The sequence below is a fragment of the Camelina sativa genome, chromosome 8, assembly GCF_000633955.1.
Source record: "Camelina sativa cultivar DH55 chromosome 8, Cs, whole genome shotgun sequence".
NCBI lineage: Eukaryota > Viridiplantae > Streptophyta > Magnoliopsida > Brassicales > Brassicaceae > Camelina > Camelina sativa.
This window is the reverse complement of record NC_025692.1, coordinates 16,284,607-16,311,341: the sequence shown is the minus strand read 5'-3', so window position 1 is coordinate 16,311,341 and position 26,735 is coordinate 16,284,607. Positions and strand designations below refer to the sequence as shown.

Sequence of the window (26,735 nt, the reverse complement as noted above, 5' to 3'; positions counted from 1 at the left end):
TGTGAGGAATTTTGCGGACAAGGAGGGTAAAGTGTGGCAAGGAGGAGGAGGGAGGAATCCGCCTCCAGACGCACCACATCTCGTTGTGACTACTCCTGATATAGAATCGCTGCGGCCCAAATCACCAATGAAGAATCAGCAACAACAATCATATCCAACGTCTCTAGCCTCTGCAAATTCCTCAAACCGAAGGACCACAGGAAACTCACCACAAGCAAATCCTAATGTTGTTGTCTTACATCAAGAGGCTTCTGGTTCTAACTTCTCTGTTCCGACCACCTCGCATTGGGTGGCACCAGCGGCACCAGCCTCTGCAGGTCCTCCTCCAATGGACAGCTTTAGAGTGCCTGAAGGTGAAAAAAACTCAAGACCACCGGACGACAAGAATTTTGACATGTACGGCTTTAACTGAGCCCTGCCCAAATTGCAGAGTTTCTAAAATTGTTGTTTATTCAATGGATTTTTTGCATTGAGAAACTCTGCCACTTAACGGTTTTGTTTCTCTGTTTGTAATTCTTTTCATTTTTTAACTTTCGTAGAGCCAATACTTTATATTCATTTCATTATAAGCTTTTCACCTAATACTCCCAATTTGCTCCATACAAAGTGATGTATCCAATTCAAATCGCATTAAACCCTTTATATTCACAATTTACATAGTCATATCTGGTAAATGTTTTCATTGGTATAACAGTATATGCAAACCACCAAACAAAAAGTTCTTCGAGTTTTAGAAGCACCCATGGTTTCTCAAGATTTACTTGTAGGAACCTCCAAGAGACCAGAATCTAAGATTCACTCACTCCACATTCCAACAGAAATCTCTTGTACTCAAGCTCGACTCTGCTACACGCTTCATTCATTTCATCCGTAGCTTCCTGATTCGCTGAAGCGACCTGCATGCAGTTAGCTTCTTTAACAACTGAAGCATAATCTGTAAACGAATATTATGCAGAACTTAAGTATGTAACTGACACTGTCTTCTGGCGACGAATCATTTTCATCAGAAGCAAGTGGCTCGTTCCTATCACTCAATGCAGTTCTCCACCTTGTTCCTTTGGAGCCAGGGTGATGACCTTTTGATGTTTTTCTGGAGATTATTGTGTGTAGCGTCCCAATTATGCATACAATGCACAATCCAAGAACGGCAGGAAGCAGAAAAGTGAACAAAGCACCTGAGTTTAACTGAAGAGAGACATGATTACAGGCGGGAAAAGAAACACTTAAGAGTATACTGTATACAATTCTAAGTTGCATCAAGATCCAAACAAACATCTAATGCAAGTGTTTAGGCTAACACCACCAAAGCATTGCTTGAACACATGGATCCAAACATAGTAAGAAAACTCAATATACTATCCAAGAAGACAAACAAAAACATGAATCTGAAAGCAAACTCAAAATCCTTAGTCCTCCTAATGGCTAGGAAAGTGGGACAGTGGCTAGTAGGGATCTGTTCTTACATGTCCCAATTTGTGTTGGTATTGTCCTGAAAGATTCTCTGCAGTGCTAACAGTCTCAGTGTATTTCTCTTGCCGACGTAAATCAGGTAACTCCTCAGTTGTGTTCTGTCAGTACTCATCAATTAACCAAAGACTAATATAAGTCAGGATCTCCCCAATTCAGATAGATACCATTTAAGGACAACTTCAGTGATATACCATCTTAGAGTCATCTATAATAGAAGAAGGCACAACAGCGTCAAGCTCCTCTTCAAAATTTATGTCATCAAGTCTACTAATTGTCTTAGTTTCTTCAGAATTTTCAACTGATACTCCATATTGCTTCAGAATACGTTTCAAAGACTCGCTTCTGCAACATCAGAGAGACTAATTCTATGAAATATTGCCGAAACTAAAGTAACTTTGATTGTTCTCATTAAATTACAAAATCAGTGTAGGGGTTCTATCACACTTATCTAAAGAGAAAACTGCTGATGAAGCTGAAATCATCATTTTTCAAAGCAACCACCACTAAATAAAGAAATCAATCACCAGAACCACACAATTCTTATCATAACTGGCTTAATTCTAAATTCCACAACACAATTCTAATGAGAGATGAAGTTCATAAACACTAACCACAATTACACACACACAGAGAGAACAAAGTCATCACCTTTTAGCAGAACGAGACAGTTCGTGTTTAGTCCTCAGTTCCTTCTCTGACATCTGTTGAACTCGAAACCTCCATCTCTACAAATACAAAACAACCACATAAACAATAGAGTACTACTTCACTACAAAAAACTCAAAAAAAAAAAAAAAAGGAATCTTTCCTTGTAACCTTAACCTCTGAAACTCGTCTAAACCGTTTACTTCTGAAACCAATCAACGAGGAGCCGAACATAACCTCATTGATCAACGAAGCAGCAGCCCCAAGGTGCAAACTTGCCATGTACCCAGATGTTTATAAGACGAAATGAGGAAGATTTAGAGGAGAGAAACGACCATATGTTCCACACCAAGTTACAAGACATTGTCTTCTTCTACTACTATAAAGTTTCGTCTTCACCTGAAAAGCAGAGCACATGGTCCCCAATTATCGTTTAAATCGCTCAAAGACTCGTAGAAAGATACAAAGGGTCCTCAGTTTTCTGAAAAAGACGTTTCCTTTTGGAATATCTCTGAGTGAGAAAAGTAAAGGGTTGCTTTGTAAGAAATTAAAACTTTTGGGTCTCTATTTAATTTATAAATAATACAGGGGTGTAATAATAAATTCTATACGGAGTAATGAGAGATGCTTCCAATAGCAAAAAAGAAGAAGCAATCATTCAGATTTTTCAGATTGTGACATCTTACCTTTTTTTTTTTACCGCAATAAATCACGCGCGAGATTCTCCAACTTCCACGCGCATATTCCACTTCTTCATATCCACGCGCTTCTTTTTTTCCAATTCAGATTATATTACTTTCAATATGTGTTTCTGCCAATCTGAGTTGCGTGTAGGAGAAGTTTCTGTCACTTGGCTTATAAAACTCTGAAGCAATCCAATTTTAACAGGGCAAAGTACATGTGGCTTATGTTGTATCTGCGGGCTAATGCTGCACAAGGTTTTAATGGTGGTTATTACTATAATGGCCGTGGCATGATGATGACCAAAGGTTTGTGATTAATTTAGTAGCGTTCTATCGATCTTTCATATCAAAAAGCTTACTTGGCTTTCTAGGCTTTCTTGATTTTTTCAGTCTGAATTATAAGAGATGTTTGGTTTTAATTTATTTTGTATGCTTAGCTACCAGAGTCTCCAAACTTCAAAGTAAGGCTTGATGCTAAACTCGGTAGAAACAACCAATTTTACCTGATCGATATCGAATCTGTTGGAAGAACAATGGAAATCCATGTGATGGAGATGTTTTGACAGATGTAACTAGATACATCGAGATGATAATCAACCCGACAACTACGAGCTGGTGTCGTCGAGATAGTTTAGTGTCAATGTCCTCCATATCATACAAGTGCCTCGGGTGAGATCATCTATATCGCAGCCCTGAAAACGCTGAACATCTAGAGAAACCGCATGATATATGTGATCCATATAGTAACCCTCAAGCCTCAAGCACAAGAGTTGGTCCAAATTCTGCCTCATCCAGGATGGTCGGTCCACGGATATCCTGATAAGCAAGGAGATGATTGGATTGGGGACTTGGCTTGAATCTAATCTGGCTTTGTGGACAGGACCAGGGAACCAAATCAGTAAAGCGAGTGTGGACATCGATCAGTGTTGGTACAGAAATATATGTTTGCAATAGACAAGAAGAGTGACTTTGATGTTTTTGTTCCAAAACAAACAATCCTCGTGAACATGGAGGTTGTAGCAACACTAGTCGCTTTTGCTTTCCATTTTTTTTATTCTCACTAATTTGTATTTATTTTCTGTCAGTAAAATTCACAAGCGAAAGCTCATATGCCTCGATTACACATGATGTCTTCTTTCTGTTTAATTTTGTGAACCTGATACATAAAAATATATGAAAAGGAATCATTTTCTTTTTAGTTTTTGTTTGGAAAGAAACTGTATTTGGTCTATGTATTATTGGGTTTCTAAGTTTAGGCCCGACCGGTGGTGTTAACTTTATGAAAACGTGTTTCCAAAATCGTCCCGAGCACAACTTCAACATCTTTCTAACTCGTCATTAATACTGCCAAGTTGTCTGAGCTTAATACAAGAAAAGCAATCTTTTTTTTAATGATCGCTTATAAGAACAAAGATGTAAATTCGACTTTAACTAAAATCACTTTTATTTGGTCTTATAACTATTTGAAGCCGTGGAAGTTGACCAAAACAACTGCAAATTAATGCCTTGGAAAGTTACTGAGGCAACATATTATCTAATTTAATTAGGAGTTCATAAAATAACTAAACCTTTTGGCACAAATCAAACTTTTAATTTACTAAAATTTCTCACCCATCCTAAAGTTATTAATTTTCAAATCTATTTTTTTGTCATAGGCATACTAAACAACAATCATTTTTAACTGCCGATTTTATAGTTATAACACAGAGTAGCAGCCCATGTTGATCGGCTAATAATAAGTTATGATGGCCGTCCGTAGTTTTTTTCTTTTTTGCTAAACGATTAAAAAAGTTTTAGGCCTGGCCATATAAATTTGTGGATTGAATCTATCTATCTTTTTCTTTTTTTGGTCTAAAGAATCTATCTATCTATATGCCCTAACATTTGATTATCAAAAGATCTAAAAGATTGCTTATTCTTTTTTATACAAAAAAAAAAAACCTTTTAAATTAACGTTTAGGCTGTCGTGGAATAGCCATTTGACTTCCTAAAACAACGTATTCTAAAACATTTGTTTAACAACAATTTTGAGTGGCTTAAATTGGTAACTTGTTAGTAATATATAAAAATGGGTTTTGAGTTTTAGAGTTTCGTGTGATTAACGAAGGAAAAAATCAAAGCAAAAAAAAAATTACTTAAGAAAGAGTCAAAAGAGAAGATGGAAGCTAGCTAGGGCAAATAAATGAGGAGATGTACCAAGAACGTCAACATCTTCTCTCTCTTCCCTATCTCTCTTTCTTCTGCAAAAATACAATTTGCGTGTCACTTTCGAGCCCTAAATTAAGCTCTGCAAATTCACCTTTCTCTTTAATTTTCCACCAAAGGAATCTTAAAATCATAAATATTGCGTGTCAATATAAAAATTCGATATGATTTTAAAATATACATGATACATATGTATTAATCTCAAAATGTAGATACAAAACATATACAGATTTTTTCAACTTTTCAACTTTTCAACTTTTGTTTGGTATGTTTCTCACTTTCTTGAAAGAATGAAACATACGTACGTATATTTACGTGTAAGTTATGTATGTGTTAAAAAAATTGTAAAGTTAAATGTTAGGTTACTAATATAAATCACACATGTTTAAAATAAACATTAATAAGCAATGAGTGGTGGAACACTGTGATATATTTTGAGCAGGGTTCAAAAAAGCGGTCTAGGTGGCCGCGTAGGCGTTCAGCAGATGCCTAGACAACCGCTTAGACCGCCTAAAATCATATAATATTATTTTAATATATTTTTTTATTTTTAACTATATATATTTAAAATTTAAAATTTTATATTCATATATATATATTAATAAATGTTCATATATTATTAATCTAAATTAAATAAATATTTTTGACTAATTTTAGTTTAGGATTTATTATTATTTGTTTCTTCTAATATATATTTTTACATAATTATATATATAATGTTTTGTATTGTAAACGCCTAAACCACCTAAAAACGCTTAAACCCTAATTAGATGTTCTACGCGCTAGACGCTGGGTCACGGCCCACATACCGCCTACCGTTTTCTTGAACACTCATTTTTGAGTGGTGCAAAAATTTCTTTTGGATTTATATATGATAGGGTTTGTCATCCAGATATTTTACGATTAAAGTTACATATTTTGACTATATAATCTTCGTTGGTCACTATCGACGCTTTAATTAGAAATATAAAACTTCTAATATTAATGGATTAGTTTATGGTTCGGTCATGGATTCTTCCGGTTACAAAAAAAAAAAAATAATAATAATAATAATGTCTGAAACATTGTCCTCATTTGGATGAAATGGTAGAATAAGAATAATGTTTTTTTCTTTCAACCTTTTCCTTACTTTTTTTTTTTAGCATTTTAGAGATTATTACAATCATCAAAACTGAAAATAACGACAAAGATTATAATAAAATATTATGGTAAAAAGTTTCATGGTTAAAGAAATAAATGTCGTATGTAAGCAAGGAGCTATTTTTATTTACAATTGCTCTGAATCGTTTAATAGTTTTCTTAAATAATGTTATTTTTAAGTTATAACACTTTTGGTCATCAATCAATATTTGTCATCGTTTTATATAATTTAGTGAAATAGTATGCTTGTTTCTGGCGTTTTCTTTATAATCAGGATTCATAAAACCATGATATTGAAATTAATTCCAATTTTTCAGACTCTGATAAGCTACCACTGATACCCCAAGAATTTTAATTATTAAAAAATTTAATTGCCATTTTTTTTCTACCATGAAACGAAACCTTTTTACGCCATACCCAGTAATGAAAATATTAGAAAGATACATCCCTAAATCGTATCTTCTGAAATCCCAAATCTTGGTCCTGCCGTGAACTTGACCAAAATATGAAATGATGACGCATGTAGCTTAGCTAGAGTCTCAATTTCTCTCAAAATTAGAAATGAAACAATGAAAAATTAACACCTCAGATTTTTAGGAATTTTTAGTTTATAATACTTTATATATGAGATTTTAGCTTAAATGAAAGGTTAAGATAACTTTTTTTCGTTCTCATTGCCATACACATTTTATTTATTTTTTATTTTAACTATGTAACAATCGCATTGGCAACCGCAGCAATCACATTCTCTCTATGGGACATTGGAAGGTGAGCAAAGAAAGAAACGTCTACAAATAGACATATTGAGTGGGAAGCTTAGGGTTTTTGAAGAGAAAAGAATTTGGGTTTGTTTTTGGGATTCTCAAAAAAAAAAACTCTTTGAACTTTTTTTTTTCCTTTTGTTTTGTTTTCTTTATAAAGGAGAAAGAGAGAGAAAGAGAGAGTTTCCGAAAGCTAATTGAGTTGGGTGAAGCAATTCTCAGGTCTGTCTGTCATGTCTTTACTTCTTCTTCTCATAAAGGAAAACACTTCTTGATCTCATCAAGTTCCCATCTTTGTACACATCTCTTCGTTCAAAAACTCTACATTTATATCTCTCTATATATGCAGATTCCAATCTCATAATAATTCTTAACTCGTCATGGGTTTTTTTCCTTCATAAAACTTAATTTTCACAATTATGAAATATTTTCCTTTTTTTTTTAATACTTTCTTCTGTTTGATGCTCTTTCCCCATGAAAGAAATAGAGAGAGAAAGAAAGATCACAAGGGTTTAAGAATTAGGTTATGTTTATTTATTTTTAAGTTTCTCCCATGTAGATCTCTGCTAGATTCTCTTTCCTTTCTTGTCAGCTAAAGTGGAGTTCTTTGGTCTGAAAATCGTCCAAATCTGTTTGTGTTTCTTCATCCTTCTTCTCGAAACTAAGCATGGTTTTGTCTCTCTCTCCCTCTCTTTCTCTTTCTTCTTTGTGTGTAATAATGTTTTCTTGTGTGTTTCCCTTATGTACTATATAACTTCAGTTTCATGTGCATCAGTGCCTTCTTCTTCTATATCAATTTGATTTGTTTTCTCTCTCCATATTTTTCTTGTTTTTTTCTTCTTGGTAATATTCTTAGATTTTTCTGTGTATACATTTTAAAGAATGTCTTCATACATCAGTTTAGAGATCAATGAATTTTGTAAAAGTTCTGTGTAAGTATTTACATCTTCCAATTTTATCAAAAAAAATTGTAATGATATCTTCTAGATCTAAGTCAGAATTGATTACGTATGTTGTTTTTGCATTTGACCCCATGAAGCCTTATACTAGAAATTAATGGAAGAGAGAGGGAGAGATCGTACAATACAAGGGGATGGGTCAAAATAATTTGTCAGATTTACCTCCCCGGTTCTATTTTTTTTTAAGTCATGATGAGAAGTTAATAATTATTATATAGATTTTACATATAGAAACCTATTTATAAGAAGCATTACATGTATTGTATATGATCCTGATCTTGTATGGTTAGGTTCATAGTGAAAGATTTGGATATATTCTTAATCCTCTAGTTCCAGCAGCATCAGATCCAATTTGATTCTTGTCCGTCCTAGAGATCAATCAACAACATCCTTAATTTATTTTCCCGAGAAAGTTGGATACAACATCCTTACTCTCTTTTTTATATATATATAACAAAAGTTGAGTTTGGTAGATCTCTATTAAGTATATTAATTCAAACTCTAGCTTTAGGGTTTTGTTTATTCTCCTCCACTTTTTACTGGTATATATAATTTTATTTCCTCTTGTAGTATATATCAATTATGAATTGGGTGTTTGTTAAACGGTATATTTGTCTTATCAATAATGCTGAAAATTGAGCAACTCTAAGTGTTGTTTTGTTGTTTGAAATGAAGGATGGGAAGAGGAAAGATAGAAATAAAGAGGATAGAGAACTCGACGAATCGACAAGTGACGTTTTGCAAAAGAAGAAATGGACTTCTCAAGAAAGCCTATGAGCTTTCAGTCCTTTGCGATGCAGAAGTTGCCCTCATCGTTTTCTCCACTCGTGGCCGACTCTATGAGTATGCCAATAACAAGTAAGCTATTTCTTGTTAATTAAAGATATGCTAATGAAATATATATGAAGTGTGGGATATGTCAAATTTAGCTAGTGATTGTTTGAATAAAATCGATGCTAAATAGTTGAGATAAAATATAGAACATACTGAAATGTAAACATGTGACTTTTCTTGGTCTATATAAAAATGTTGACCCTTAAAAAAAAACAAATCTAGACAAAGAATCACCTATAACAAATAATGTACATATGAAGTTTTTATTTCAAGAGCATGTTATATACTTTTAGCTAAATATACATATACATATATATATTTGACAAAAGTAAACAAGAAATATACATATACATATACATATATATATTTGACAAAAGTAAACAAGAAATATACATATACATATACATATATATATTTGACAAAAGTAAACAAGAAATATACGTATACATATATATATATATATATATATGCAACAATCCAAAAGTACTAAATATACATACTATTTCATATATTACCTAATAATTTTGAGAAAATTTTAGAAGTCAGTTTATCAAAAAAGAAAAATCTTAAAGAGATAGAGAAACAGAAAGAGAGATCGTACCATGTATTTAAGTACCAAACTCATGCTAGGTAGCTAGCAGTTGCAGTGTTGGTCAACACAGTCTTTTTATTGTTTTTTGCTTTTTGACAAAGTTGTTCTTGGAACTTAAAACAATTGTGCAGCGAGAGATGTAATGTTATGTTGTACTCTTCTTTCCGCTTTCATCTTAAGCAGATCAAATCTATTTCTTCATGTCTTTACTTTCCTTTTTTGGCCTTTTCATCTTCTATCTTCCATTTCCTTTTTAATCTTGATTTGAAGTCACTTCCACTATTATATTGTATATATCCATAATATTTAGTTCTTTTTTTTTTTTTTTCCATGACACAGTCTCACAACTGCACTTTCTGTCTTTCAATTAAAAGAGTTGAATAATACATCTGAAATTCTGGTGGGCATATACATTGCTTGTTTTTTTTACATTATACGTACAGAGAGTACATACACATTGCTTGTTTTTTTTTTTTTTTTGGTGGGCATATACATTGCTTGTTTGTCAATGCTAAAGGCAACATATATGTTTATATGCTGACTTTATTTCCATTGCTTAAATCCATCAATTTAATTAACCAATTAAGATCCTTATCCAGATGCAAATATTGACAAAACCTATAAAAATTTTTTAATGAGATCTTATTTTAAAATATTTTAGGGTGTGATTAGCTTGGGGTATATGGTGTGATTGGTTATCTGCGTTAACATTTGCATTTAAATTTCCATTTCGTTGTTTTTAGACAAAACAATTATGGCCATATTATGATTAATCCGAATATATACCGCAGTGATTAATTGTATAAGTACTCTTACTCTATGCTCTTGATAACGAATGAAACTGGATGTTTATTTGTAACAGCATAAGATCAACCATTGAGAGGTACAAGAAAGCTTGTTCTGATAGCACCAACACCAGCACTGTCCAAGAAATCAATGCCGCGGTTTTACTTTTTTTCTCAATCTCTCTACTTACGTAACAGTTAACATCGTATACGTTCTTACTGTGATGATGATGTTTAAAATTACAGTACTATCAACAAGAATCTGCAAAGCTGAGGCAACAGATCCAAACGATTCAAAATTCCAACAGGTTTTATATATATGACCAGCTTCTCTAGCCATATTCATATGTGTGGTCTATTACTATTTATGTAACACATTTTTTAATAACGTTGCAGGAATCTGATGGGAGACTCTTTGAGTTCCTTAAGTGTCAAGGAACTTAAACAGGTTGAGAATCGCCTTGAGAAAGCTATCTCCAGGATTAGGTCCAAGAAGGTAGACTCTCTTATACATAACCTTATTCTGTGATCAGTTTCCTGAATGGTCTATATACATATTCTACATCTCCTTTGTGTTTCTTGCGAGATACAGCATGAGTTGCTTCTAGCTGAAATCGAAAACATGCAGAAAAGAGTAAGTAAAGCTCAGCTCAATAGGGTTTTGCTGTAAATTTTATATTGTGAATCTTTATATATATATATGGTTATATTAATTCTGCAGGAGATTGAGCTTGATAATGAGAATATCTATTTACGAACTAAGGTAAGAACATTGTTAACATAATACCATAGACATATCAAATCAGTCACATGTCTAACTAATTAGTATGTTTCTTAACAGGTAGCAGAAGTGGAGAGGTTTCAACAACACCATCATCAAATGGTCAGTGGCTCAGAGATTAACGCAATCGAGGCGTTAGCTGCCTCACGCAACTACTTTGCTCATAGCATTATGACTGCTGGTTCTGGATCTGGAAATGGAGGTTCTTACTCTGATCCCGACAAGAAAATTCTTCATCTCGGATAATCTCGTGGGCGTGAAAAAAAAACGAGCTGCAATCGCAATTTATAAAAGCGATCATTCTGAGGATCCTCTACTCAGTTTCTATCTCTACATAAAATATGTTTTGGTTTATAATAATTCAAAGTACAATGAAGGTATTGATCCTTCAAGAATCATTTGGAAATTGTGTTGTGTGATGGTTAAGACCATACTCTGGTTTTTAATGTTCCATTATGGTATCTTATTTAGTGATTCATATGATCATACAACAGAGCATATATATATGATTTTAAAGAACAGAACATTAAGATATGATTAAAGAACAGTGCACTTGTTGTTGAGTTCGGTGCGTAAAGAAGCTGTCTCTCTCTCAGCTTTGTTAAGTTGTTCTCTAAGCCTCCTGATCTCATCAGTAGATAGTTTCTGAATTTCATGCATCTTTTTCTCGGTTTCCTCTCTTGCTTCTTGTGCCTTAGCTAATTGCTCCTTCACATCCCTCAATGAATCCTTCAGCTGATTAGAGATCTAAGCAAATACAAAAAAACCAACATGTAATAACGATATATTCATAGAAACATTACATATAAACCAACGAATGAACCTGAATGTACCTTCTCCTTTATCCCCTCGAGCATTTCGTTATGTGATTTCTCTACTTCCTTTTTCATTTGAGATATCTCTTGTTTTGAAGACCAACCCTTCATTGCTTCAATCTGCTTCTGCTTTTCCTCGATCGTCGCCTCGTTCTCCTATAACAAGGTAGATGAAACATAAAACTCAGATAACACAATACAAATTGTGAATTCTTGTTTTGTAAAAAAGAATCTATCGTTTTTTCACCCTTAGCTCAAGTGATAAGTCAGCCATATAAGATTCTCCATGGTTCTTCTTTGAGATTTGTTCGACGAGGTTGAGAAGATCTTGGACTTGCTTCTCTTTCTTCCTCACAGAAGCATTACGCCTATTGTCAAACAACACCTTACGGTCATCACATTCTTTGAGAATTTCCTATACAGAGATGTCATCATGTAAGAGATGCTGATAGTTCTTACAACATTGACCGCTCTTGGTGAACCATAATAAACCTACCTGAAACTCAGGGCAATCCTCCAAATAGTCATCTAGAGTTTCTCCATCTTCAAGTGCATCCTCATTGGTGAAAACAACGATTATATAATCAACGATTTGACTTCCGAAAAGGATCTTTAATGTGCGAAGCGTCGACTGTTCCTCTTCTGTTAACCGGTTCCTTACCGAGAAAACAAGAAGCACTGCATCGATACCGCTTTTAGCTAAAAGTAAACATCTAACGATTTCTCTGATGGTAAAATCTGTCGTCGAGGAAGCACTAAAGAGACCTGAAAGCACCATTAAATTCATCTCAATGTGTATATGTTTTAAGAAATATGTGGAATTTGATATAGAAAGCGTTACAAAACTCACCAGGAGTATCGATAACATTGATGGTCAGGCCATTTGGTAGCTCGGATTTATGTAACTTACACTCTTTGGTAATGAATTTTCCTCTTGCCTTCGACTGAAACATAGTTTTACCTAAGATGCTGTTTCCCGTTGCGCTTTTACCATTCCCTGTTCGACCGAGTAGGACTAGAGTTCTTTCAGGTTTCCACTCATTCTCCACATTAAGTACCGACGAATCAAACGCCATTGTTTCCAATATAACAACCCTCTAAAAAAGGATATCTAATGGCTAGTGATGGTTCTTGAAATGAAAAAAGAAAGGTAAAACAGAATCAAGAAGGTAAAAAAAGAATCAAGAACATACCTGAGAAAAGCTCAAAACGAATTGTTATCCCAAATGAGAAAACAACGAAATAGTTTTGTAATATATAGAGGCAAAACAGAATATTCATTAGTCAAATGAAGGAAGAAAAGAATAAACGGTGAGAAGATCTTTATAGTAAAAACCAAAAGGAGTCTGACTTTGACAAGCAAGGAATTTTAAGAAAAAAGATAACAATCTTTTATGCTTTTACTTTGCCTGAAGAAAGAACATTGAAGCTGCGGCTGCCACTATGATTGACCAATATAAACCTTTCCATTGAAGTGATCCGACAAAGCTAAACAAGAATCTTAGAGGTTTTTGATTTCAACATTCCTGAAACAGAGATAACATGCAGAACAAGGTTACTTTAACAAAATAAACAAGAGTACTCAACAAGCAATATGGTTTTTTAGTCCTCAACTTATTCGACATTCAATTACGAAAGGCAAGACACATAAGGTGCATGTAAGCATCTAAAACTAGTTCTAGAGTAAACAAGATTTCAACTTCACTTGCATTTTTCCTACGCATCTGATTGAGGGATAGAGAATCATAGAGTTGAAAGAAACAAATACATGATCTGACCCAAAAAGATATTATAAAGCAACAAGACTCTATTGTCACTCTAAAGAACTTAAAAAGGTAAAAAAAAAAAAATAATTGAACAGAGAGAGACTAAGTTCTTTTATTGGCAGAATCAGTAAGAAAAATTAAGACCATATAAAGGGTAGAAGAAGAAACATGAAAAAACTAACACAACTTAGAAAAAAAATTATCTCTCAACGTAAGAAAAGCACAATTCAGTCAGCATAAAATTTGGTTCTATTGATCACAATATCAATCACAGAATGGTGCACTTTTTGGAATTTCGTTTAAGCTGCATGGTCATTTTTTCCGCCCTCTCGAGATCCATCCTGAGCTTATCAACTGCATCACTTGAATTTTTCTTTAACTGACGAACTGACGAACAAGCAATAAGAGGGATACTATATAGTTAGTTAATGTTTTTGTGAAATTCATGACTCATTCTGATAAGTAACAAAACAATATATAGAAAACTCCAAAACAGATTAATTACCCTCTCCATCATGTGACTGATCTGCTGATTTTCATAAGATTTCACCGTATCTTTTAACATCCGAGACATGTCTTGTTGGTTCATCTTCATTTCCAAAATCTGCCTCTGCTTTTCTTGAAAAACAGTCTCATTCTCCTAAGAGGCAGATGTAACAACCAAGATAAGCAATCATATAAGACATCAAAAGAGGGGATGTGTATCAAACAAAAGTTCATTGTTTCATGATATGCTCAAATTGTAATAACCTAATGGTACTAACAGCCTTGCAGTTGTAATACTCTAGGGGTCGAATCCACAGAGACTCTAGATCACACAATAGACTTATTAATCTTTTAATTATGCTAAATCAAAATATTAAATTAAAAACAATGCAAAAACAGAATTAAAATTATTGTAAATTCAAAGGATCAAAGAGCTAGGCCCAGAGAATTTCTCAGGAAATTACAAAATATTAAAATCAATAAATCAATAGGATTCAAGCAATTCAGATCAGATCTAGAACTCTAAACTCTTCTGTAAAATAAATCAGTTCTCACTGCAAATATTATCTAAATTTAAAACCAGAAAATCCAAATCTCTTTGTAAAATTCAAAGTTAAAAATCAGGTTTAAAAACAAGTTTAGATTGTTCACAAAATTATTAAATCAAATCTCTTTGCAGGAAATAATTTTGCTTTATCAGGAAAATCAATTATACTCTCATATCAATTTATTTTCCTAGGTATTAATTCTAGGTGATCAATCAAGAATTAATATGAAAAACAACCTAAGATGAAGATCACAAAAGATAATGAATCCTAAAAATAATAGATCTAATAAATCATAAAAAACCTATAAAAAACTCTGAACCTAACAAGCAAACTACTCAGACATATTTAATGAAGAACAAATCATAATTCTGAATAATATGCAATAGATATTAAAAGTGTAGAAAGGGAGTTTAAGAATTCTTCTCTCGAAGGAGTTCAGATCTCTCTCCCAAAAGCTCTCAAAAAGGTTGCAGAAAATAACTTAGGACTAATGATGCAAATATGGAAAGCTTTGGAGCAACTTTGTAAATCTTCAAAACCTCTGAGAAAACTTCCGATTCTTCTGTTGGATGATGCATCGATCGACACTATAACTTGCATCGACCGACGCATATCTCTGAACTTGTCTCCCAACTTCACAGCTTAGCCTCAATGCTTGATAATACTCCAAATCCTCCTATTTAGCTTCATTATGCTCCCATCCATGCTAAATCCTATAAAGACTTAAAAAGACTCTAGAAACACCAAAAATACTTTATAAATAAGACTTATATTATGGCTAAAAACACCTAAAAACCATGATATATCATTTCACTCACTCACTCTTATCTCGTGAGATAAATCGTCCATATACGGTTTCTCATTCGTCCTTGCGATTTCTTCAACGTAGTTTAGGAGCTCTTGAACTTGCTTAGCTCTCTGAATGTCAGAGGCTTTCACCGTGTTTTCAAACAACACCTTGCGGTCATTGCAGGCCTCGAGAATTTCCTATAACCATAAACAATTCAACACTCAACGAGGTTTAAGTACCAATAGCAAGACCACACTAACCTTGATATCAGGACAGTCATTCACATATTCCTCAAACGTATCACCGTTATCTTCAAGGGCATCTTCATTTGTGAAAACAACGATCATGTAGTCTAATGCAGTATATAATGGGCTTTACGTGAGTGTTTACCGATTTGGATCCATTAAATTTGTTAGCTTATTTTAATTGTTAATTATTTATTTTAGAAAGAATTAGGATTAGAATATTTAATGTTTATATCTTTCCTTAGTCTTAGATTTGAGTTTATCATAAAGGGTGTTATAAAAGGGATCAAACCCTCACATGTATGTAATAATCAATTATTGAATAAAAAAGTTTTAAGAGAGTTTTGCCTAAAGCCTAGAGAGGAGGACTCTCAACCCTAAGAGCTTGTGTTCAAGCCCTGCAAGGAGAACTTGCAAAACCAGGTCGATATTGTTCCCGATCTCGGCCCTATCCTTATTGCTTCTTCGTCAAGTTACGACGTTTTAAGCAAGATCCGTTCGAGAATCTGAGTTCTCCTGGAGATTTAGCGTTCTCGTCCGTTAATTAAGCTTCCTCTCTCTATCATAGTCTAAAACTTTGCTTCCGAATAGGATTTTTAATGCTAAAAGCACAGATTTCTCCTCTTCTGTTAGCTTGTTCCTCAAGGAAAACACCAATAGTACTGCATCAATCCCTTCTTTGGTCAGAGATAAGCACCGTAAAATCTCTCTGCACGTAAACTCGGTTGATGGAGAGAGGCTAAACAGACCTGCAAAACCAAACAAGATGCACAAATATATATATATATATATATATNATATATATATATATATATATATATATATATATATATATATATATATATATATTAATATGCACAAGGCTTGATGGTTTTCAGATTCAAACACACATGTACATAAACACATTACCAATAACATTAAGGATCTGGCCATTAGGTAGCGTCGAACTCTGTAGCTCACAGATTGTAGTCACCCCTGATGCACGACCTTTCGACTTGAAGGCTTGTCTTCCAAGAATGCTATTCCCTGTAGCGCTTTTCCCATTACCTGAACGCGCTACCAAAATCACGGTTCTTGCAGGTCTCTATTCTAAACGTGAGTCACAAGTAACCTCTGAAAGAGAACAATACTCTAAAGAAGATTCTGTCGCCACTATAGATAAATATAAATAAAAAAAGATAAATATAAATCACAAGCAACTCCATGTAATTCGAATCTTTAGATAAATATAAATAAAAAAAGAGCTAAGAGTAGATATTTAGAGTGTAATCATATTCTCTTCTTGCGCCTACAATGAGATTGAAGAAACAAACATGAAGGAACATCATCTGATACTAGTCTCTCCACCTCCACCCATTTGAAAATTGTTTAGTGATAAGAGTCTGCGCTTAGATTGCGATCTCGTGACAGGAGCTGTTGTTGGAATATGAATTTTCTCATTAGCATCAAAGACCCTGTGTAGATATATGGGCCATGCATGATACATTCAGGCCCGGCCCTTCACCCATTCTTATGACACATGGGTGTTGAGCCTCCATATTTTTTGAGATTTTTAGTAACAAAAATAGGTTTCAAAAAATATTTTTACTGCAAAAATAGGCTTCAATTTTATGAAAGTTATAGATTTGGTCTCAAGTTTTAAATTTATCTACTTTTTTTATTGCAAAATAAGCCTCATTTTCTAAAATTTTAAGATTTAGTTTCAGTTTTATTTTTTTATCTATAAAATCCATTAAAAAGTAATTGTTTTGTATTGGGCCATAAATTTCACTGAGCCGGCCCTGGATACATTATAGCCCTAAAGGAACATAATGCAAATAGAAAAACAATATTAGTTTTCATAATCCTAATGTAAAAAGGAACATAATGCTAAAAACGAAAACAATATTAGTTTTTTCTTAACATCAGAAAACACAATGTTAGGTTTCTTTTTTTCTTTGGTAAATAATGTGCTACTAATTTTCTAGGTTGCATGGAAACTTTTTTTTATCAAAGTCCGTTTCATACACGAAAACTTTTGGAAACAAGGAAAATGTTACAAAAAACACAATTTCTAATTTTTTTTTTTTATTTGAAAACTCAGATAAAAAATCACATTTTCCGTTTTCTTTGGTATAATTTAATTTTTAAAGTTATATTTTTTTAGGTATATCCTAGTTGGTTTTGATTTTTTTGGTCAAAAAATTAATTGAACGAATAGATTGAAGGATCTCAATGTCATGGACTATTCCATGTTAATTGGAGTAGACCGTGGCAAGCGGGAGTTGCTTTGCGGTGTCATCGAGTACATTGGGCCTTTCAACATCGTGAATAAGCTATAGAGTGGGCTGTAAAAAAATATTGACGCTTTGTAGTTGTATTCTCCAGGAACAAACCTTGATCGAACTTGTACGTATAAGGATAGGCTGACAACGTCCATTGACACGGCTTTCAGTTCCATCTGAATATGATTTTTCTCATAGAATCAAAGGCCCTTTAGGCCATGATACATCATCATGACCTTAATGTAAAAAGGAAACACAAATAACTCTAAATTTCTAATGTTGAATAACTCTAAACAAATAGTTCGTTCCTTCTTTTTTTTTTGGTCAAAATCATCACAGCTCATTCTAATTTCCAATATTCCATGCATGAAATAACAAAATTTTAGGGGAAGATTTCGGTATATGAAATAACAAAATTTTTTCTTTTTCTTGTGTTTTGCTCTTTTTTTTGGGGTAGAATTCTTATATTTTGCTTATATATCTATACTTTTGCTTATCTAGAATAAGCTATAGAGTGGACTTCAGAATTATGATTTTATCTATTTTTATAACAAATATATTTTTCATTCAATGTAAGATATTATTAATACATATTTTTAATTTGTCACAATCATTTCATTATAAAATATTATGTATTTTTTATAACCAAATATGTTCAACATTTCGTTATAAGATGATATCTTTTTAATTGACATCATAACCCTAATGTAAAAAGGAAAAACAAATAACTCTAAATTTCTAATGTTATTGCAAAAAGGACAAAAAACAAACATAATGTTACCGTATTGTTTCTTTCTGTTAAACAAGTAATTCTAACATTTTACCAAAAAAAAGTAATTCTAACAGATAGGTTAATGGGTTGTATATTTGTATATATACATTAATATATATATATAGAACGAAAAGAAAATAAAACTTTTTAGAAAAATACTTAGGTTCACTCCTAGGGTGAACCTTCTTGTTCACTTCTTCCTTATCAACCAATGAGAATCTTCTTGTTCACTTCTATACATTATCTTGTTTAAAAAAATAAATCAAAATTAAATTAAAAAGCAATACATATTAAGGAAACAAATACTGTATAATTTTTTTTAAGGAAAGTTATATATTGGCTTGGTTTAGATTTTACAATTAGAATGAAATGATATATCGGTTTGGGTTTACAAATAAGGTGATTAGGGTTTAGATTTTACAATTCAAACAAAATTATATGTCGGTTTGGGTTTACAAATGAAGTGGTTAGAGTTTAGATTTTACAATTAAAACGAAATTATATGTCGGTTTGAGTTTACAAATGAAGTGGTTAGGGTTTAGATTTTACAATTAAAACAAAATTATATGTCGGTTTGGGTTTACAAATGAGATGGTTATGGTTTAGATTTTACAATTAGAACGAAATTATATGTCGGTTTGGATTTACAAATAAGATGGTTAGGGTTTAGATTTTACAATTAGAATGAAATTATATGTCAGTTTGGGTTTACAAATGAGATGGTTAGGGTTTATATTTTACAATTAGAATGAAATTATATATCGGTTTGGGTTTATAAATAAGCGGTTTAAGTTTTAAATTTTATAATAATATATACATATTTTGTTTCTTTATTTTATAAAGAGGTTAATAAATAGGTTCTTAAATATATTATGAGATGTCAGATTCTTATTGGCTAAAATAAGGAGAAGTGAACAAAAGGGTTCACATTAGGAGTGAACCCAAGAATTGTCCAACTTTTTAAAACTTTCTGGTTTCTCAAGAACTCACATCTGAACCTTCAGTTTTGTCTTAAAATAGACTAAAAAGAAGAAAAAAATATCAAAAGTTTACTTACTCTCAGTTGAGGAATTATTGATATTGGTGTTTATTCCCAATATGTGTTTTCTGTATGGAGAAGTCACAGGGCCCTGTAAATGTTCTTAGCATAATTCTTTAAGGGTACAAAAACAAAGGATTATAATAAGTGAGAAAGCAGAAAAAACCAACCCAACTTAGGGAAAATATATATCCGTCAATGATAAGATAACAAGAAACCAATCCCTCCATTCATCAAGCATCAAATTTAGTCTTTTTGATCACAGTATCAATCAAAGAATGATGCACTGTTTAGCCTTTTCATTGAGCTCCTTGGCCATTTCTTCAGCTCTCCTTAGATCTTCCCTCAGCTTCTCAATTACACCAGTTGAATTTTTCTCAACTTCATTTGCTCTTTTCTCCAGGTCAACTCTCGCAGCTTGCTCTTCGTCCAGCTTCTTTACCACATCACTTGACAATTTCTCTGCTTCCATCGCCCTTTTCTCCAATTCAAGTCTTGCAGCTTGCTCTTGGTTCAGCTGCTGCTCTAGCCTCTCTGTTGTCTCTCTCAGCTGTGACTCCACCTAAGAAAGTAAATCAGAGGAATGTTACATAGGAAATTATCAAGTTTGGAATACATTTAACAAAAATATTAATTTCTTCACATTTGAGCTGTGAAGAGGGACACTAATTAAATTTAATGTTATGACATGCATGACTCAATCAAAATATCAATGAAGAATATAAAAACTACATAACACAGTACCCTCTCCATCATTTGCCTGAGCTGCTGATTTTCAAAAGACCTCTCCATATCTTTCATCTTTAGAAACATCTCTTGTTCTGTGTACCAGCCCCTCATTTCTGAAATCTTCCTCTGCTTTATCTTGAAGGCAGTTTCATTTTCCTGAGAAGCAGATGTAATAATAAATAAGCAAAAATCAAAAGACATCAACTAGGGATGTGTACTTAAAAAACATTCACTTTTTTTATTCCTCACCCTCAACTCATGTGATAAATCAGACATAAATGGTTCTCCATTCAACCTTGCAATTTCTTTAACATAGTTTAGAAGCTCCTCAACTTGCTTAGCTTTCTGACTCTCAGGGGCATTAGACCTGTTCCTAAACAACACCTTGCGGTCATTGCAGGCCTCAATAATTTCCTACAACATACAAGAAAACTCAATAAGAAACACAAGATAGAGTGAAAATGTTCTGCCTGAAGTTTCGAGATCTAAAGTGAAAGATACACAAACCTTTAAATCAGGACAGTCTTTCAAATAATCATCAAATGTGTCACCATCATCCTCAAGGGAATCTTCATTTGTAAAAACAACGATCATGTAGTTAACAATTTTGCCTCCAAAAAGGATCTTCAATGCGAAAAGCGCAGATTTCTCCTCTTCAGTGAGCCGGTTCCTCAAGGAAAAATACAAGAAGCACTGCATCAATCCCTTCTTTGGAAAGAGAGAAGCACCTCAAAATCTCTCTGCATGTAAACTCGGTTGATGGAGATAGACTAAAGAGACCTGCAACAGGTTTAAGATTGTTAATACTTAATATCGTAGAAGACTCATTTGCTTGGTAGTTTTCAGACTCGCACACTTTACCTGGAGTGTCAATAACATTGACGATCTGGCCATTGGGTAGCGTCACATGCTGTAGTTACCCCTGATGCACGGTCTTTCGACTTGAAGGCTCGACTTCCGAGAATGCTATTCCCTGTCGCACTTTTCCCGTTACCAGAACGTCCTACAAAAAGTAGGGTTCTTTCAGGTTTCTGCTCAAAACGTAACTCACAAGTATCCTCCAAAACAGAACCATCCTCAGGCAAGGGCTCTGAGACCTTTGGCAACTCTGTCAAACCGACGTCCAAAAGTAAGAAAAAATATTGTACTTGTATATATTATGATAATGAACTTTAACTACATATCTAAAGTAGTTATATGTACGTTTCATACTTCTCTGTTCTGCAAAAGGGAGAAGCAAAAAGATAAGATAGTACTCTTTTTTTTTCTTTTCAGAAATGCATAGAGTCAATTTCTTTTTACGGAACCAATTCTACAGTACGACTCTTGCAAGACACAGATCCATATTATGTTTTGATGAGAGAAAAAACAGAGTCAAAGAGTTTAAAGATACAGAAACTTACCTGTAGGTTTCTGCTGTGAACCTAAATCACAAGTAACCTCCGAAACAGAACCATCCTCCGAGACCAGTAGCAAGTCAGTCAAATCCAGATCTATACATATCATCAAACAAAGAGCTAGAGAATTTTTTTAATATGAAAAGAAAACAGATTATTTCCTCATTTGAGGATATTTTAATAGACTTACATACATGCTTCTCACAAAAAAAAAAAAAAGGAAGGAAAAAAATATATGTGTACTCTGGTTTATTAGACTAATACTAATTGCAATATGGATCCCATCAATGTTCTCTTCTTATTACATACGACTGAGTGAGAGAAACAGATGCAAAGAGTGAAAAGAAACAAAGACATACCTGTAGGATCAGTTAAGAAATCATCTGCTATTAGTCCTCCACCCATTTGAAAATTGTATAGTTTCTTCTGAATAAGTAAACTGTAGATATGTAGGGTTTGGTTTTATATAGAAACAAAGAAAAAAAGACGAGATCTTTAGACTTTCTCGTTTCTCAAGAACATTGAGTTCGGCTTTCAAGAAAAATATTTATGACAAAAAAAAACACAGAAAGGAATATCAAAAGTCTTATTGCTCCTCAACTAACGAATTGCTGATGATGTCTTTAGTCGCAATGAGTGTTTTTTTTTTTGGTCTCGAGAAGTCATATGGGGACGTTATATTTCCAATAAACCATTAAAAGCTTCTTTCAATTTGAAGTTCTTAAACCAATTCTCCACTGATAGGAGTATATGAATAAAGCCAACGAAGGGTTTTATACGATACATAAAATTCATACAATGCAATTAGTGAAAAAAAATTGCACAAAAAAAAAATTAGAAAAATTCATACAATACATAAAATGTTCCGTAGGTTGGTGCATATATGAAATAAAGACTTTACCATAAATAAACATTCTTATTTCTTAATGCCCTTGTCTTGTGCAATTCACTCTCCTATAGTTTGGTGTCATACAAAACAACATCTGTTTCTTTAACTCTCTTCGTAATAACCTTGAAGCAATTCAAATTAAATTCAGAGCTTATACAAAATAGTATCAGGTTGAGGATGGGAAGATACTAATCAAAGAATCGTGCACTTTTTCCCCTCAATTTGGGCACGTAAGTTATCTCTCTCGTTCGTGACATTCTTGAGATCTTCTCTCAACTGCTTAATCTCATCAGCCGATAGTTTTTGGTTTTCGTTCATCTTATTCTTGGCTTCTTCTCTTCTGGCTTCTGCCTTTGATAGTTGCTCCTTCACTTCCCTCAAAGATTCCTTTAACTGATTAGAGACCTGACCAGACACAACATTATCAACATATAAAGATCTAATCTAAACATCACATACTAGGGGAACCAGAGAGACGATAACCGATAAATGTATTGCCTTCTCTTCGGTTTCCTTGAGCATTTTTTTGTATGAGTTCTCTAACTCCTTCAATAAAGATGTCTCTTGTTTAGAAAATAAACCTTTCTTCATTGCTTCAATCTTCTTCTTGTTTTGCTGGAACGTGGCCTCATTCTCCTGCCCATGCGAAAGGGTATCAAATTTTACATATAAAGAAATGTGAAACATATATTATTAAAAAGAAAAGAGTCAAATATTTTTAAACCCTTAGTTCAAGTGATAAGTCAGCTTAGGGCTGGGCATATGGGTAATCTAGTCGGGTTCGAGTATTACCCATTCGGGTTCGGGTATTTGGGTAATGGAAAATAGAGCCCATTGGGTATTTTTCAATGTTTGGGTTCGGTTCGGTTTGGGTACTACCGGATTCGGGTCGGTTTGGGTTATAATTTTAAAAACCCAGAAAAATGGGTTTCATTCAGTTTGGGTAATGGATACCCGAAACCACTCAAAATCTGACCCGAAAAACCAAATCCAACCTGAAGTTATACAAGAAAAAACCTGCGGTTTACCATAAAAAACCTAACAAAACATACAATATAACTCCAAATTTATCATCCAAAGACTAAAAGAGATTAAAAACTGTGATAACCAATCCAAAATAGTATTACACAAATCCAACAAAAACTCAAGTTACTCAAAATGAAAATACAAGTCTGACGTGAAAATGAAACCTAGAAGTCAAGTAAAACATAGAAACTGCAGGTTGTCTAGAAGTGAAACATGAATGATGTCTTTGATTTGATATTTCCTGAAACAAAATGAAACGAATGTCAATAACAAGATTACAAGAATGTGAATAATGACGAATGCAAAGACTATAAACTTAAACTTACCTTTCTAACTATTATAAAGATCATCTTTTGTGACTCATTCTCAAGATTAGCTATCCAAATGTTTGAATTCAGGTTCATATTCTGTATAAAAAAATGAAAACTGTAAGATTAAGAAGTAAAAGTAATAAAGAACAACCGTTTTACAGTCAAAATAAGATTCAAACTTGTAAAATCATAAGTTCATAAAAAATTAAACTTACCTCTCATAAGTTCATCATCATACTCAGCTTCCGAAAGCAAATGTTGTACTGTAGAGACTCCTCTTTCATTGATATGAATTTCAGCTTTTAGCCATTGCTCTGTGCAGATCAACACTTCAACCATCTGGTGTGTTAAACAGCTCCTATAAGGATCTAAAATTCTACCACTAGTGCTAAAAGCAGATTCTGAGGCTACTAAGGACACTTGCATTGCAAGTATATCCTTAGCTATTAGTGATAGAACAGGGTACTTCTCACTATGACCTTCCACCAAGATAGCAAATCGTATTCTGCACCTTTAAGAATACTTGGTTTCTCCACTTTATCTTTCAAGTATATTTCCAACTCATTAGAGGCACTGTGACTTCCTGTTTCCATCACAATATCATCATATAAGTTTTCCATATCAACAATACCTGCTTTTTGACGAAAGTCAGGTGCAACTTGCTCTTGGAACTGCGACTGAGAAGGTAATCCTTGTGACTTAGAAGATGACACACTACCAGTTTTGTTTAATAAGCTGTTTCTATTATACTCATCATACAAATCCTTTAAGATACTATTCAAATCATCTAAAAGATGAGTAGACTCCACACTGCCTTTCCCATACAATGCATCAAAACAGAGCTCAGCAAATTTTGTTTTCTTTCTAGGGTCAAAAACACTTGCTACTATCACAAGCCTATTCATTTCAACCTGTTCTCCAAATGGATCCCAATACTTTCCCAACTTATTTAACATAGATAATGCTTTCTTTTTCAAACCGTCTTCAGAATCTGTACTCAAGGTTATTTCACTGAGGTTCTTAGTAAGAGAGGCAACCGAATTTGAAGTTGAAAGAACCAATGTGGATTTATAAAATATGACAAGAGTAGAAACCAACCTTTCAACTTCATCTCAATCACTTGGCGTAGGTGGTCCAATCCTTTTCCTTCCATCCACCTTTTCCAAAAAGTAATCGTGATACACTTTATCTTCAGCCTCCATCCTCTCAAATGCCAGTTTAAACTTCATCGCTTGATCTAACATGAGATATGTCGAGTTCCATCTCGTTCTCACATCCAAAGGTACACTTCCCCTTTTAATTTTCACTGTCTCAAGACGCAAATCAAATGATTTCAATCTGTTTGTTGTAGCTCTCACATATTCAATTCCATTGCGAATAGCAGCCACACTGTCGTCTACTTCTTGCAAACCTTCTCTACCAATTAAATTCAGTATGTGAGTAGCACACCTTAAATGCATATATTCACCTTTCAATATCAATGCATCATCTCCAATCTGCTTTATTGCTTTCTTAAATTTAGTCATAGCAGAACTATTTGTTGTAGCATTATCCACTGTGATGCAGAACACTCTCTTTATATCTCACTCAGCTAGAAACTCAAGAAGAACCTTACAGATTGTCTCACCCTTATGATCATCAACACTCTTGAATCCTATGACCATCTTCTTTAACTTCCACATAGCATCAACAAAATGAGCAGTTATTACCATATGACTGGCCACAGTAGTGGTTGAAACCCATATGTCTGTAGTCAGTGACAACCTCTGCCTGTTCTGCCCAAGAATCTTCTTCATAGCTGCTTTCTTACTAACATAAAGCTCTATAATATCTCTTGATGCTGTTCTCCTAGAAAGAGGTTTATACAGTTGAGCCTTGGAACAGAAATGTTTCCAAGCTAAGGACTCTATGAAAGATAAGGGTAACTCTGCAAGTATCAACATCTCATTAGTAGCTTCTCTAATTATTGCTTCTGAAATCTTACTCACTTTAAGACTACCACCAGCACCATCAGGAGTGAAAACAATTTGAGAAGAATTATTAGCATTTTGCCATGCCTTGTATGATTTGCAGAACAATTCTAGATGTTTCTTCAAAGTAGAAGTGCCATTGCTAGAAGCACATCCCAAGTTTTTTCCCACAGTAATGGCATTTGCATTTCCCTAGTTTTGTTTTCAGCTTGGTGAAGTGGTCCCAAACCCCACGATCTTGTCTTCGCCTTCTTAGCAGAATTAGTGCCTTCTGCATCATCACTAACTTGCTCTTTTCTCCTCCCTTTATTTTCAGAAGTAGGAGCGTGACAAAATCATCGAAGTATCTTTGAATCATCGACAAAATCGCAAAAGCTAAACAAACTGATGAAATCTCTAAAATCCTAAAATGAAGTGTTTTGTTTTTCTCGGGTTTGCCGGGTACGTGTTTGGGTATCGGGTATTACCTGGAACCGAACCCAAACCCACAGGTTGAAGAGAATAGAACCCAATAGAGTTTTTAAGACATACACGTACCTAACCCAAACCGGTGTTTTCGGGTCGGGTATTCGGGTACGGGTATTATGCCCAGCCCTAAGTCAGCCATATATGATTCCCTACTGTTCCTCTTTGAGATCCCTTCGACTAGTTTGAGAAGATCTTGGACTTGCTTTTCTTCTTTCTTTTAGGGACATCACGCCGATTGTCAAACAACACCTTACGGTCACCACATTCCTTGAGAATCTCCTGCAAGCAATTTGGGAATTATAAGATGTGACTAGAATATCAAGACCGCTCTTACGTAAAAGTAAAGCAAAAAAAAAAAAAAAAAA

General features: G+C 33.7%; 5 protein-coding genes, 1 long non-coding RNA gene and 2 pseudogenes across 12 annotated transcripts in view; 3 read left to right on the top strand and 5 right to left on the bottom strand.

Moving 5' to 3' along the window:
* The window catches only part of LOC104707285 (methyltransferase-like protein 1), a 4,681-nt gene extending 4,099 nt beyond the window's left edge, over positions 1 to 582 (top strand). Inside the window, exon 7 of one of the 2 annotated variants that reach the window (XM_010423606.2) lies at positions 7 to 582. In XM_010423606.2, the coding sequence (XP_010421908.1) occupies positions 7 to 412 (406 nt within the window). In that variant the 3' untranslated portion in view covers positions 413 to 582. The remainder of the gene's footprint in view (positions 1 to 6) is intronic. The other variant, XM_010423607.2, reaches the window with a different exon arrangement.
* On the bottom strand, positions 613 to 2,574 carry LOC104707284. Of its 3 annotated transcripts, none has more exons than XM_010423602.2 (6): positions 2,287 to 2,572; positions 2,119 to 2,195; positions 1,662 to 1,812; positions 1,464 to 1,568; positions 976 to 1,185; positions 613 to 896 (listed from the first exon to the last, which is right to left on the bottom strand). In XM_010423602.2, the coding sequence occupies exons 1-6, from the start codon at positions 2,395 to 2,397 to the stop codon at positions 789 to 791; spliced, it is 762 nt and encodes a 253-aa protein (XP_010421904.1). In that variant the 5' UTR covers positions 2,398 to 2,572; the 3' UTR covers positions 613 to 788. The 3 variants fall into 3 exon arrangements, with proteins under 3 accessions (XP_010421904.1, XP_010421905.1, XP_019084044.1); XM_010423603.2 differs by having other exon boundaries at positions 2,293 to 2,572; XM_019228499.1 differs by having other exon boundaries at positions 797 to 886; positions 2,287 to 2,574.
* On the top strand, positions 2,877 to 3,996 carry LOC104707283. Its single transcript, XR_754608.2, has 2 exons — positions 2,877 to 3,104; positions 3,236 to 3,996. It is a non-coding gene; the product is annotated as an uncharacterized LOC104707283 (long non-coding RNA).
* LOC104707280 (agamous-like MADS-box protein AGL11) lies at positions 7,312 to 11,333 on the top strand. Of its 2 annotated transcripts, none has more exons than XM_019228498.1 (8): positions 7,312 to 7,427; positions 8,539 to 8,721; positions 10,152 to 10,233; positions 10,321 to 10,382; positions 10,471 to 10,570; positions 10,667 to 10,708; positions 10,796 to 10,837; positions 10,916 to 11,333. In XM_019228498.1, the coding sequence occupies exons 1-8, from the start codon at positions 7,324 to 7,326 to the stop codon at positions 11,099 to 11,101; spliced, it is 801 nt and encodes a 266-aa protein (XP_019084043.1). In that variant the 5' UTR covers positions 7,312 to 7,323; the 3' UTR covers positions 11,102 to 11,333. The 2 variants fall into 2 exon arrangements, with proteins under 2 accessions (XP_019084043.1, XP_010421899.1); XM_010423597.2 differs by lacking the exon at positions 7,312 to 7,427 and adding an exon at positions 7,743 to 7,836.
* On the bottom strand, positions 11,292 to 12,950 carry LOC104707281 (immune-associated nucleotide-binding protein 8-like). Of its 3 annotated transcripts, none has more exons than XM_010423600.1 (6): positions 12,864 to 12,950; positions 12,521 to 12,767; positions 12,167 to 12,435; positions 11,918 to 12,085; positions 11,689 to 11,826; positions 11,292 to 11,602 (listed from the first exon to the last, which is right to left on the bottom strand). In XM_010423600.1, the coding sequence occupies exons 2-6, from the start codon at positions 12,744 to 12,746 to the stop codon at positions 11,393 to 11,395; spliced, it is 1,011 nt and encodes a 336-aa protein (XP_010421902.1). In that variant the 5' UTR covers positions 12,747 to 12,767; positions 12,864 to 12,950; the 3' UTR covers positions 11,292 to 11,392. The 3 variants fall into 3 exon arrangements, with proteins under 3 accessions (XP_010421902.1, XP_010421903.1, XP_010421901.1); XM_010423601.2 differs by having other exon boundaries at positions 12,521 to 12,788; positions 12,864 to 12,932; XM_010423599.2 differs by having other exon boundaries at positions 12,521 to 12,781; positions 12,864 to 12,885.
* LOC104709591 (immune-associated nucleotide-binding protein 8-like) lies at positions 13,880 to 16,710 on the bottom strand. The gene is made up of 7 exons (XM_010426175.1): positions 16,699 to 16,710; positions 16,415 to 16,589; positions 16,069 to 16,254; positions 15,521 to 15,606; positions 15,293 to 15,457; positions 13,987 to 14,076; positions 13,880 to 13,891 (listed from the first exon to the last, which is right to left on the bottom strand). The coding sequence occupies exons 1-7, from the start codon at positions 16,708 to 16,710 to the stop codon at positions 13,880 to 13,882; spliced, it is 726 nt and encodes a 241-aa protein (XP_010424477.1).
* Positions 19,821 to 22,111, bottom strand: LOC104709590 (annotated as a pseudogene).
* Positions 22,788 to 26,735, bottom strand: part of LOC104709589 — a 5,171-nt pseudogene continuing 1,223 nt past the window's right edge.